Source organism: Myxocyprinus asiaticus, chromosome 9 (genome assembly GCF_019703515.2).
Source record: "Myxocyprinus asiaticus isolate MX2 ecotype Aquarium Trade chromosome 9, UBuf_Myxa_2, whole genome shotgun sequence".
Taxonomy (NCBI): Eukaryota; Metazoa; Chordata; class Actinopteri; order Cypriniformes; family Catostomidae; genus Myxocyprinus; species Myxocyprinus asiaticus.
The window spans coordinates 43970189-43982882 of record NC_059352.1 but is presented as its reverse complement, the minus strand read 5'-3'; the positions used below and the strand labels follow the sequence as shown (position 1 = coordinate 43982882).

The following is a 12694-nucleotide window of genomic DNA, read 5'->3' as shown; positions in this document are numbered from 1 at the left end:
CGGCTCCTCAGCACAAAACCTGAATGAGTGGTTGCATACCAGCTCCTTTTATACCCGTATGTCCGGGGGAGTGGCATGCAAATTCCACTCGCCAATTCCCATTGGCCTTTGTTCAAAAAGCAGAGGTGTTTGGGGCTCCCAAGAGTGACCCCTAGTGGCACTACAATGACACAACGTCTCGTTCCCTCCATCAGGGAACGGAGGTTACGAAAGTAACCAGGACGTTATTCCCTCTAAAAATGGTGGTCCGCAAGAAGCTTGAAATTCAAGTTGTTTATGCGCTGATTTTCAGCGAAAAATCAAAAAAGAAAAAGAAAAGAATATGGAGAATTGTTGGGGAGACGCGGGCAGCAAGGATTGTCTGTTCTGCAGAGAGAGTTGGGGTAAATAAATAATTTTGCAATGAACACAGGTAGCTGCCTGCTGTTGTTGTGGCTCAAGGACATGTTTGTGTTTTGTTTTTGTTTCAAATAATTGAAAAGCTTATGTGTATGCAAATTTATTCTGACAGAAACTCTATTTAAGCCAATTTATTCTGATAGAATCTATATTATTGTGCCGACCATACAAATAGATGCATGATAAGACTGGGTTCAGGGAGCTCTTTCATTGGCTGTAGGTCGTCACTGATGTAATTTCCAGTCAAAACACATTTCACACTTCAGGACTTGGAGTCGCAGACAGGTCTAGATGTTTAACCTGCTAAATATCTGTCGGGCATCTGCGACGCATCGGCGCATCTCTCAGATCCCGTCTTTGAAAATTCACACATAGTGATCATCGGTCATGTGAGCGAGCACCGATTTGCCTCTGATTTCGGTCTTTTGTCGCCGTTCTCCATTAACTGTCGATGAGTGGAAATTCAGGGCTAAAATCGTGTAGTGTAAACTCGCCATTAGCAACTGCACAGCGTGCAAAAATGACTTACAACACCTTAGCAACCACATAGCAACGCCTTGGCAACAACCCTAAAACCAAAGCAGGTCAAACCTGTGGGCAAGCACCACTCACATTTTCTTAAAAAAAAAAAAAAAAATTTAAATAGCGAACAATAGAAACCATAAAATAAACAAACAAGAAATGAGAACAAAATGACTAAAAACTCTTTGCTACATGCTGCTAGAGGGCAACAAATTCACATGTAAAGATAATATTGTAAAGCTGATAGTTTATCATTCTAAACAGTTTATAAGACTTTAAATTTGACTTGGATGAGCCACATTTTAAGATGGTTGAAAGATTATTATATAATTTATTATAAAACCACATCTGTTACACCTATAAACTCATATTCTTCATTAATGCAACAAGTTGCTATGTTACTTGGCAACCACAAACAGCCAACAGTTAGGATAATGAACAATATTACTAAGCAAAATAATTGTTTGCGTCTTCCCTAATAACATCCCTTACCTGTGGTACAATCACTGTAACACACAGTTACTGTATCCTGACTTAATGCTTTAAACATTAACTTTATGCAAATAAACAATACCCCTAAACTAAATTTGTACAATCACTTCATCCAAACATTGTCTTCACATGGCTTTCACATTTAATTGGTCTATACTTTTATAAACTGATGGAACGTTCTGTTTTGAACTCCAAAAAACTTCCATCCACACTTACTTGTTCCGTTCACTAAACACACACATAAACCATGCCAAATAAGGCAGTTTTTTAAGGGTTGGTTGTGCTGTTCTGATATTACTGCCTTGCAAGTGTGTGTGACTCAGGGAATCATTATAATGGAGAAACAAAGCTTCATATCTATGGCCAAACAAACCCGTTAAACACCCAAGCCCAAGGCCTGGAGTGGCCAGCAGCTGTTGGAAGGAAGCTCTGTGAACACTTTCACCCATGCCCACATCTTCTTCTCATCCTCTCTAGCAATTCCTGCCAATGGCCTGAGTGGTCCCGCTCTTTTTGCGCTAATCCAAACACTTAAGTTGATGGGAGGTACAGACATGTGACCACGGGCTCACATGAGGCCAGTTGCTCAATCTCAGAGTGAGTCAGCCAAGGGCATGACTGCACAAGTAAATGTAACTAAAGTCAAGAAACAATTACATGGTCACTTATTCCAGTGAGGCACTTAACAAACAGGCTATAGATTGGCTTGAACTCGAAACTAACCGCATTTGAACATTTGGCATTCCATTCCTTTATAATATTGTGGTCATCAAGTTTATCCTGATGTTATCATGTATGACAACAGCATTTCTAACTGGTTAGAAGTAGAAAATCATGCTTTAAGTCATAATTTCCCAACTTTTTTTTGTTGTCATATATACCCCCACAACAACAACAGCAAGGCTCATCGACATTAAACAAGAAATATGTTCCTGGATATTGTCACGTCTAGATGTGTTTTTGTTCATGTTTTGTGTTCATGTCTTTTATTTTAAAGTTTAGTTACTGTTCATGTTCAGGTCATGTGGTTTCATGTCATGTTTGTTCCTGTTTCCTTGGTCATGTGATTTCATGTTTCCCTCCATGTTCATGTGTCTTGTTTTCATTGGTTTATTGTCTTGTCATTGGTTATCATTGTCATGTTTCTCCCTTGTCCATGTATTTAAGCCTCATGTTTGCCATTGTCCATTGACAGGTATTGTGAATGTAGATTAGGTAGATCAAACAAATACACTGCCTGGCCAAAAAGAAAGTCACTGTTTGGATTTAAAAAAGCAGATACTTAAGAGCCTATGATTGGATCATTATTGCAGTGATTAATATGTTTTAGCTGGCAACAATTCTTTTAACCCTAACTGATGCAGTGTGTAGCTTCTCATTTCTTAAACAACCATGTCGGAAGACGTATCTGTGGTCATGGAAAATTTGTTACTGTGTTTCAGAAGGGGCAAATTACTGGCCTGAATCAAGCAAAGAAAACAACTAAGGAGATTGCTGAAATCACTGGAATTGGGTTAAGGACTGTCCAACGCATTGTTAAAACCTCGAAGGATAATGGTGAACCCTCATCTTCGTGGAAGAAATGTGGTTGGAAAAAAATCTTGAATGATCGTGATCAGAGATCACTAAAGCTCTTGGTGAAGTCAAATTGTAAAAATCGACAGTAGAATTCATGGCTATGTTTAATAGTGAAAGTAAGTATTTCTACATTCACAATGCGAAAAGATTTTACAGGACTGGGACTAAACAGCTGTGTGGCCACAAGAAAGCCACTTGTTAGTGAGGCTTATTGGAAAAAATGACTTCAATTTGCTAGGGAGCATAAAGATTGGACTGTGGAGCAATGGAAAAAGGTCATGTGGTCTGATGAGTCCAGATTTACCCTATACCAAAGCGATGGGCGCGTCAGGGTAAGAAGAGAAGCACATGAAGCGATACGCCCGTCATGCATAATGCCCACTGTACAAGCCATTGGAGGCAGTGTTATGATCTGGGGTCGCTTCAATTGGTCAGGTCTAGGCTCAGCAATGTTATGCGGCAATAAAATGAAGTGAACTGACTACCTGAATGTACTGACTGACCAGGTTATCCCATCAATGGATTTTTTTTCTTCCCTGACAGCACGGGCATATTCCAGGATGACAATGCCAAGATTCATCAGGCTTAAAGTATGAAAAAGTGGTTCAGGGAGCATGAGGAATAATTTTCACACATGAATTGGCCACCATAGAGTCCTGACCTTAACCCAATTGAAAGTCTTTGGGAAGTGCTGGAGAAGACTTTACTGAGTGGTTTGACTCTCCCGTCATCAATGCAAGATCTCAGCCAAAAATGTATTTAACTCTGGACGGAAATAATTGTTGTGACGTTGCATAAGGTTGTCGAAACAATGCCATGACGAATACACATCGTAATCAAAGCTAAAGGTAGTCCAACAAAATATTAGAGTATGTGACTAGTTTTTTTGGCCAGGCAGTGTACATTAGCATATTGTTTATAGACAGAATGTTTCACTTTTAATTGACTATATCACAATTCCAGTGGGTCAGAAGTTTACATACACTAAGTTAACTGTGCCTTTAAGCAGCTTGGAAAATTCCAGAAAATGATGTCAAGCCTTTAGACAATTAGCCACTTAGCTTCTGATAGAAGGTGTACTGAATTGGAGATGTACCCGTTGATGTGTTTTAAGGCCTACCTTCAAATTCAGTGCCTCTTTGCTTGACATCATGGGAAAATCAAAAGAAATCAGCCAAAACCTCAGAAAAAGAATTGTGGACCTCCACATGTCTGGTTCATCCTTGGGAGCAATGTCCAAACGCCTGAAGGTACCATGTTCATCTGTACAAGCAATAGTACGCAAATATAAACACCATGGGACCAGGCAGCCATCATACCACTCAGGAAGGAGATGCATTCTGTCTCCTAGAGAAGAACGTAGTTTGGAGCGAAAAGTGCAAATCAATCCCAAAACAACAGCAAAGGACCTTGTGAAGATGCTGGAGGAAACAGGTAGACAAGTATCTATATCCACATTAAAACGAATCCTATATCGACATAACCTGAAAGGCTGCTCAGCAAGGAAGAAGCCACTGCTCTAAAACTGCCATAAAAAAGCCAGACTACAGTTTGCAAGTGCACATGGGGACAAAGATCTTACATTTTGGAGAAATGCCCTCTGGTCTAATGAAACAAAAATGGAACTGTTTGGCCATAATGACCACTGTTATGTTTGGGGAAAAAAGGGTGAGGCTTGCAAGCTGAAGATCACCATTCCAACCGTGAAGCATGGGGGAGGCAGCATCATGTTGTGGGGGTGCTTTGCTGCAGGAGGGACTGGTGCACTTCACAAAATAGATGGCATCATGAGGAAGGAAAATTATGTGGATATATTGAAGCAACATCTCAAGACATCAGCCATGATGTTAAAGCTGGGTTGCAAATGGGTCTTCCAAATGGACAATGATCTCAAGCATACCTCCAAAGTTGTGGCAAAATGGCTTAAGGTCAACAAAGTCAAGGTACTGGAGTGGCCATCACAAAGCCCTGACCTCAATCCAATAAAAAATGTGTGGGCAGAATTGAAAAAGCATGTGGGAGCAAGGAGGCCTACAAACCTGACTCAGTTACACCAGTTCTGTCCAGAGGAATGGGCCAAAATTCCAGCAACTAATTGTGAGAAGCTTGTGGAAGGCTACCCAAAACGATTGACCCAAGTTAAACAATTTAAAGGCAACGCTAACAAATACTAACAAAGTGTATGTAAACTTCTGACCCACTGTGAATGTGATGAAAGAAATAAAAGCTGAAATAAATCATTCTCTCTACTATTATTCTGACATTTCACATTCTTAAAATAAAGTAGTGATCCTAACTGACCTAAGACAGGGAATGTTTACTACAATTAAAAGTCAGGAATTGTGAAAAACTGAGTTTAAATGTATTAGGCTAAGGTGTATGTAACCTTCTGACTTAAACTGTGTGTGTGTGTGTGTGTATATATATATATATATATATATATATATATATATATATATATATATATATATATATATATATATATAAGAAGGTGCCTAACCTCGACTAACATTAACAATTAATAAATGCTGTAAATAATATATTGTTCAATGTTTGTTTATGATACCTAATCCATTAACTAATGTTAACGAATGGAACCTTACTGTAGTGTTACCGATGGAAATTTCATGAGACGCAACTGGTTGTCAAACACATATTGAGCAATACACATTAGATATTATATGGAATATTATTATATCAAATGGAATACTGATAATTCACCATTGTTGCACAGAAAATCAATGTGATACAGTATTTATTTGTATAGTACTAATTTCTTTTGCAATAAACAAAAAACAAAAAAAGATATCCTGTGACAGTAAACTTACATAGATATATAATAATAGATTATCAGTATATTTACAGTTGAATTAGTTGCATTGTTAGTTGAACCTCAGTGGGTTGAAGACTTTAGACCAGACAGCGTGATTATCTTTTCAGACTCCATGTCAGCCCTCAACAGGCCCGGTTCTACGGGGGTGCTTGAGGGTGCTAAACACCCTCAAACAAACCTTAGGGCACCCTCAATTGCAGACCAGGGCAAACTGCTGCCCGCGGGTCGATATATCATGAACGTTTTTTTTATTAGATCTTTCATTTATCTGGCTTTGGGACCTATCGCGCATCCATAAGCTTTTATTATTATCAGGGTTGCCAGATAATAGACGCAATACCCCAATCAGAGATTTATACATGCACAAATAGGAATAATTTCGCCTTAGGTCATACTTAATTTATGCAATCTGGCAACCATGTATGCGAGTGCGTGCGCTCTCTCTCCTCTTCTGAAAAAAACCTTAAAGTGCTCAATAGGGCAATATTCTGCTCAAAGAAAAGTGTGATGCAGCAACTCCGTGTCCATTCGTGATGCTGCATGTGCTGTTTAGTGCCAAGTCTGCGAGCAAACCTTTTCAGTGATGAACTTTAGTAAAATCCCAATAGATATTCGCATCATTCGCATGCATGCGAGCAAAACCAAGCGAGAGAGGAAAATGTATGTTCTTTGTGTTATTTGTAAAATGCTGAAGTCCCTCATATCTGTATGCCAATGTTTCTCTGGCAGTAATCATTTATCAGTGTAATGCAGCCTGTTTTATTCAGTTGTGGACCATTGACGAGACTCGCATCATGACCCATGAGCATGTAAACAGGTTGATAATGTTCTGAGAAAAAAACAAATGTGTCCACTTTGTGGCCAAAATTAAAATAAGCCTTTAGAAAATAATAATTAAATAATTTTAATTATATTAAATTAATTAATAATTTCTGAATATTTTATTTTACTATTAAACCAGACTCCTGATGTAGAGTGTTAAATTTAATACTAAATTACCACTGCATTGAAGTATGGTAAAATAAACAATTAATAATTATACTCAGTCTTAATTCAGTTTTACTAACACGTGATAGAAATGCAGCAGCAAAACTTCAAGCAATTGCAGAATGGTCCCATCAGTAAACACTTCAGAAAATTGTGCATAATTCATTGAGTGCATGAGTGCACTACTACTTCTAGGATTAAAAGATACAACTATGTAAAACTTTTTATCTTCTCTCTTCCATGTTCTACTTATCTGATGTGGCCCCTGTACCAAAACAATTGCACACCTCTGCTCAATTGAATATGTAAGTCTAATACTGTAAACTGGCAAGCAGATTTCCTTGAATCCCAGCAAACACACAAAAATCTCTGCAGTTTGTGAACACACAATTGCTGCATCAAAACTTATAATCGTGTATGATTGTGCAAATTAGTATGTCCTAATCTGCACGCACAGCATTTTGCTGTCATTTTCAGCAACAGAACATGTGAAAAAAATGAAGCAGTAAATGTTTTGTACATCAAAAATTGTTATTTTAGTATTTAAACATGATTTAATATATTTAAAAAAAAATTAATTACGATACATCTCCACTTTACACAGAGCACTCCCACTATTTTCTGAAGCACCCTCAGTGATTTTGTTCTGGAACCGGGCCTGGCCCTCAATAGCATCATGTCATTTCAGTCTACTAGAGAAGACATACTAAATGATATACACATGATTTTGAAATCACTAGATAATATGAAAATTTATATAAAAATGTTTTGGGTGACGGCTCACAGGAGTGTGTGATAATGAGATTGTAGACCAGTTGGCAAAAAAAGGCATTAAAAATTAACTTGATATCTATAAATATTCCTTTAGGTTGAGGATAAATTAAATCAATAATTAACAGGTATTCTAAAAGAATGGCTGATGAAATGGGACTCATGTCATACAGGAAGACCTTTTTATAATATACAACCATCAGTAAAAGACACATACAACTTGGGCCGATATAGGAAAGAGGAAGTGGTTTTAATTACATTTATTCATTTAGCAGACGCTTTTATCCAAAACAACAAAGCAGTGTTATCTAGTTTGCAATCTGGGCATACAGGACTTAATGCATCTTTATTTATAAACCTATTTAAATACACTGGTGGTAAAAAGTTTGGAATAATGTACAGATTTTGCCTTTATAGAAAGAAATTGGTACTTTTATTCACCAAAGTGGCATTCAACTGATCACAATGTACAGTCAGGACATTAATAGCGTGAAAGATTACTATTACAATTTGAAAATTTTTTTCAGAACTTCTTAAACTACTTCAAAGAGTTCTCATCAAAAAATTCTCCACGTGCAGCAATGACAGCTTTGCAGACCTTTGGCATTCTAGCTGTCAGTTTGTCCAGATACTCAGGTGACGTTTCACCCCACACTTCCTGTAGCACTTGCCATAGATGTGGCTGTCTTGTCGGGCACTTCTCACGCACCTTACAGTCTAGCTGATCCCACAAAAGCTCAATAGAGTTAAGATCTATAACACTCTTTTCTAATTATCTGTTGTCCAGTGTCTGTGTTTCTTTGCCCACTCTAACCTTTTCGGCTTTTTCTTTGCAATTCTTCCCATAAGGCCTGCACCCCTGAGTCTTCTCTTTACTGTTGTACATGAAACTGGTGTTGAGCGGGTAGAATTCAATGAAGCTGTCAGCTGAGGACATGTGAGGCATCTATTTCTCAACTACAGACTCTGATGTACTTATCCTCTTGTTTAGTTGTATATCTGGGCCTTCCACATCTTTTTTTGTCCTTGTTAGAGCCAGTTGTCCTTTGTCTTTGAAGACTGTAGTGTACACCCTTGCATGAAAACTTCAGTTTTTTGGCAATTTCAAGCATTATATAGCCTTCAGTCCTCAAAACAATGATTGATTGAAGAGTTTCTAGAGAAAGCTGTTTCTTTTTTGCCATTTTTGACCTAATATTGACCTTAAGACATGCCAGTCTATTGCATACTGTGGCAACTCAACAACAAACACAAAGACAATGTTAAGCTTCATTTAACGAACCAAATAGTTTTCAACTGTATTTGATATAATGGCAAGTGATTTTCTAGAACCAAATTAGCAATTTAGCGTGATTACTCAAGGATAAGGTGTTGGAGTGATGGCTTAGGTAGAATTGATCACTCATGTTGTTTGCACAGAAAACAGTAGGTGGCGGTATGGCGCGATATACGCCAATATTCAGCTCAAAAGATACTCATTAAAAGATATTCGCAGTAATATTTGCATTACTATTGTTACTTAATAAACAAAAACACAGACCAAAAAAGCTTACCCTGAAAAAGAGTAAGGTGACAGTTAAGCTAAAATGGACTCCCAAAATAATTTCTGAGAATTTGCCTCATTAAAAATAAAGGTTCACTCTTCCTTTAGTTTTGCTGTTGTCTGTAAATACTGTCTGGAGGATATGAGTTTTTGGTGATTATGGGCATTATTGTTTGAGTACTGTTTGAGACACATCTGACATTGCCAAACCAGTGTTCCAACACCTTATGGCCTATTAATTTACATAACTTTTTTAGTTGTTCGTGATTACTAGATAATGATTTTTAAATGTACTCACAAAGCGCAATTTCCAGGCGACCGCTGAGAATAATTAGAAAACAATTATACTCGCTATAATATACTTTTTTTAATATTTCAATGACTTTTCCAAGCCTAGAAATCACTATATTAAAATTCCCTGATATTTACAGGTTTTCCATTACGGTGGAAACCCTGTCAAACCTAAATATGTGCCATAGAGTCATGTTTAGTATCATTCGTTTTTGTCAAGCCTACCTGCTAATAACGACAGGTGAGAAATTGAGATATCACCGGGGGCACGAGGAGTTCATATTCAATCTCAAGTACAAGGGCGACGGTTGTGGTTGAAATCCAGTGACCGCAGAGACAGAAATCTTCAGTCCAAGCCAAAGGCGATCTCCCATTGCCAATGAAATTGCGAGTTTTCAACTGTTTGGTTAACTTAGAAAGTGTTCATTATGAGGTAACAAATGTATCTTAGCAACTCGACAAAAAATAAACGTCAAGTTGATGATGCCAGACACGCTTCCTATAAATCTATTAAAATTGTAAACTTTGAGCACAAACGTGGATAGTTTACAAACCTGCGCTAACACATTTGGTCACTGCATGAAACTCTGCTTCCATCTGCTGGATGAAATGCAGTAAGCATGGCTTAGGTAGTTTTCACACTGGGCACATTTGTTGCGGTCCGAATCCGAGCGCGATTGTTGCCGGTGTCATGAGTCCGCCCGGTAAATCGAGTCCAGATGGGGGGTAACTATTTGTAATGCCTGAGCAAAAATCATGTCAACTTTTTGAAGTACAGATTTGAATAACAGCACACACATCAACACTTTTGTTCATCATTCCATGCGACTCAGTCCTGCAAATTTTGTGAGGTACAACACAGTCATATCACTTGCGAGATATAGCACTAAAATAAATAATTTTAACATTGGCTGTGTCTCGTTTGGAAGGCTGCGTGCTAGGTGTGACGCGTCCTTTGAAGGCTGCAGTATACCGAGTGTCCTCCTTTAAACAAGCCTCGTTTAAACGAGACGGTCTTCGTAGGACTAACGGAAACAAAATGTAACATGGTTGCTATGACAGCACACCACTCTTTAACAAGCACGAGCGCTTTGAGTGAGACGGTAACAAAGTCCCTTTGGAAGGGAATGTATGAGGTACATTTTAGGAGAGTTATAACGATGTAAAGAGAAAAGAAAATAGATTTTACAGGTGTACTTTTAGTCTAATACTTTATTTTAATTATATATTAATATAATAATAATACATATTATATACTCTGCACCCATCTACTGAGGTACTTCAACTTGGGAATTAACATTTCCGTTGAAGCAAATAATTGTGGGTTGTGTGCTGAGTGACTCCAACCAGGTCTCCTAAGCAACCAAATTGGCCCGGTTGCTAGGGAGGGTAGAGTCACATGGGTTAAACTCCTCGTGGTTGCTATAATGTGGTTCGTTCTCGGTGGGGCGCGTGGTGAGTTGAGCATGGTTGCCGCGGTGGATGGCTTGAAGCCTCCACACGCGCTATGTCTCCGTGGCAATGCGCTCAACAAGCCACGTGATAAGATGCGCGGGTTGACGGTCTCAGACGCGGAGGCAACTGGGATTCGTCCTCTGCCACCCGGACTGAGGCAAATCACTACGCGACCATGAGGATTTAAAAGCACATTGGGAATTGGGCATTCCAAATTGGGAGAAAATGGGGAAACCCCCCCACAAAAAATGAATTGTGGGTTGTGAGTGCCCACGAAGGATACACCTCATGCATCCTACGAATTCCCATGAAAGAAGGTCGCATTCGAAGGCTGCATTCGAAGTGTCCTACTCGCTTTTCTGAAACGAGACAGCCTCGATGACATATGCGGCCCACAAATGCGACCTCCGGAGGACGCAACCTTCCAAACGAGACACAGCCACTGACTACGACCGCATTAATATTAGAGTTGAATCTTCACCATAGTAGGATTAGTAATTTTGCCCTCCGCTCATGTTTTCAACAAGACTAAAACAACAACATGCTGCATGCTCAGTCTGACTCCTACTACATTTGTTTAAAAAGAACTGTGAGGTACAACACAATTTCATATCACTTACGAGCCACAGCACTATAATCAAAATTATCACGATTAACTATTTTAAAGCATTTCCTATCATGTACACCTATAAAGATGGTCGAGCCAATGAGAGTAAGTAATGGGCGAAGCAACACGAGTAGCCCCGCCCCATGTGTTGCCCCACCCCGATGGTGGTTATTAGTATTTTATACTATTTCACTTAAACAGAGTACCAAATACATCATTGATATTAGGTTTATTGTTTCACTACTAATACAAGCGAGGACCTGTCTGAGTTTGTGGAGCGCCACGGAGGCAAGCAGTTAGCTAGGCTTGTCATGCGGCCAGCAACATTAGCTGCTCAGATTTGCTGTCGATGTGAAGTGCTCCACAGAGACATCAAACTGGAAAACCTCCTTGTGAACAAGGACAATCTGGAGGTCAAGTTAATTGACTTTGGTTGTGGGGACATCCTGAGGAAGTCTGCTAATAAGGAATTCTATGGTATGTTTTATTCCTCAATGCTGTAGTTTGGACTGAAATCACTTTGGGCGATAAATCCCTTCCCTTCTTTCATATGAGGTTTTGCTGTAACCAGCCAAGACGTCAAGCAATGAGCAACATGATATTTTGTTGGTTGTTTGGTTTCTATTTTGTGGTGTTGTGCAGGGTAGCCCAGCCCACAATAAATTCTCAATTCTACTTATCATCTCACACCTGGTAAAGACACAGAATACATTGAACCCAGGGTGACAACTTTTAGACAGTTCACTTTAAAAGAATTAGAACCATTGTTGTGAATCAATTAACCAAATAATATCTTGCATACCAATGGATACATTAAACATACAACTGTGGCAATGCAAATTTACACATTGGGAAAAATCTCTTTCCTATAGGCACAGAAGAGTACTACACTTCAGAGTTCAACATGAAGAGCAAGTACCAGGGCATGCCAGCAACGGTGTGGTCTCTGGGCATGCTCCTATTCACACTGGGGTGTGGACACTACCCAGAGTGCTTCGACCGGACCCTCATTAATCTCCACCGCTGGTGTATACCTGGTGTATATTTCATTTTGTCAATCCACAAACACTGCACAGATGACCAATTGCATGTTTATACTTTTTAAAATGTTTTCGTTAATTCTAAAATTTCAAATTCATTGTTTTTAAGAATGTGTGTAATGTATTTGAACAATAAATCTGATTTAAATCTGTTTTTGTTTCAGGTCACTGCATAG

General features: G+C 38.8%; 1 protein-coding gene across 1 annotated transcript in view; it reads left to right on the top strand.

The window, feature by feature from the left end:
- LOC127445689 (serine/threonine-protein kinase pim-1-like) overlaps positions 1-12694 on the top strand; it is a 32664-nt gene extending 19970 nt beyond the window's left edge. Inside the window, exons 3-5 of the mRNA XM_051705911.1 lie at positions 11706-11955; positions 12351-12517; positions 12683-12694. Coding sequence (XP_051561871.1) covers positions 11706-11955; positions 12351-12517; positions 12683-12694 — 429 coding nt within the window. The remainder of the gene's footprint in view (positions 1-11705; positions 11956-12350; positions 12518-12682) is intronic.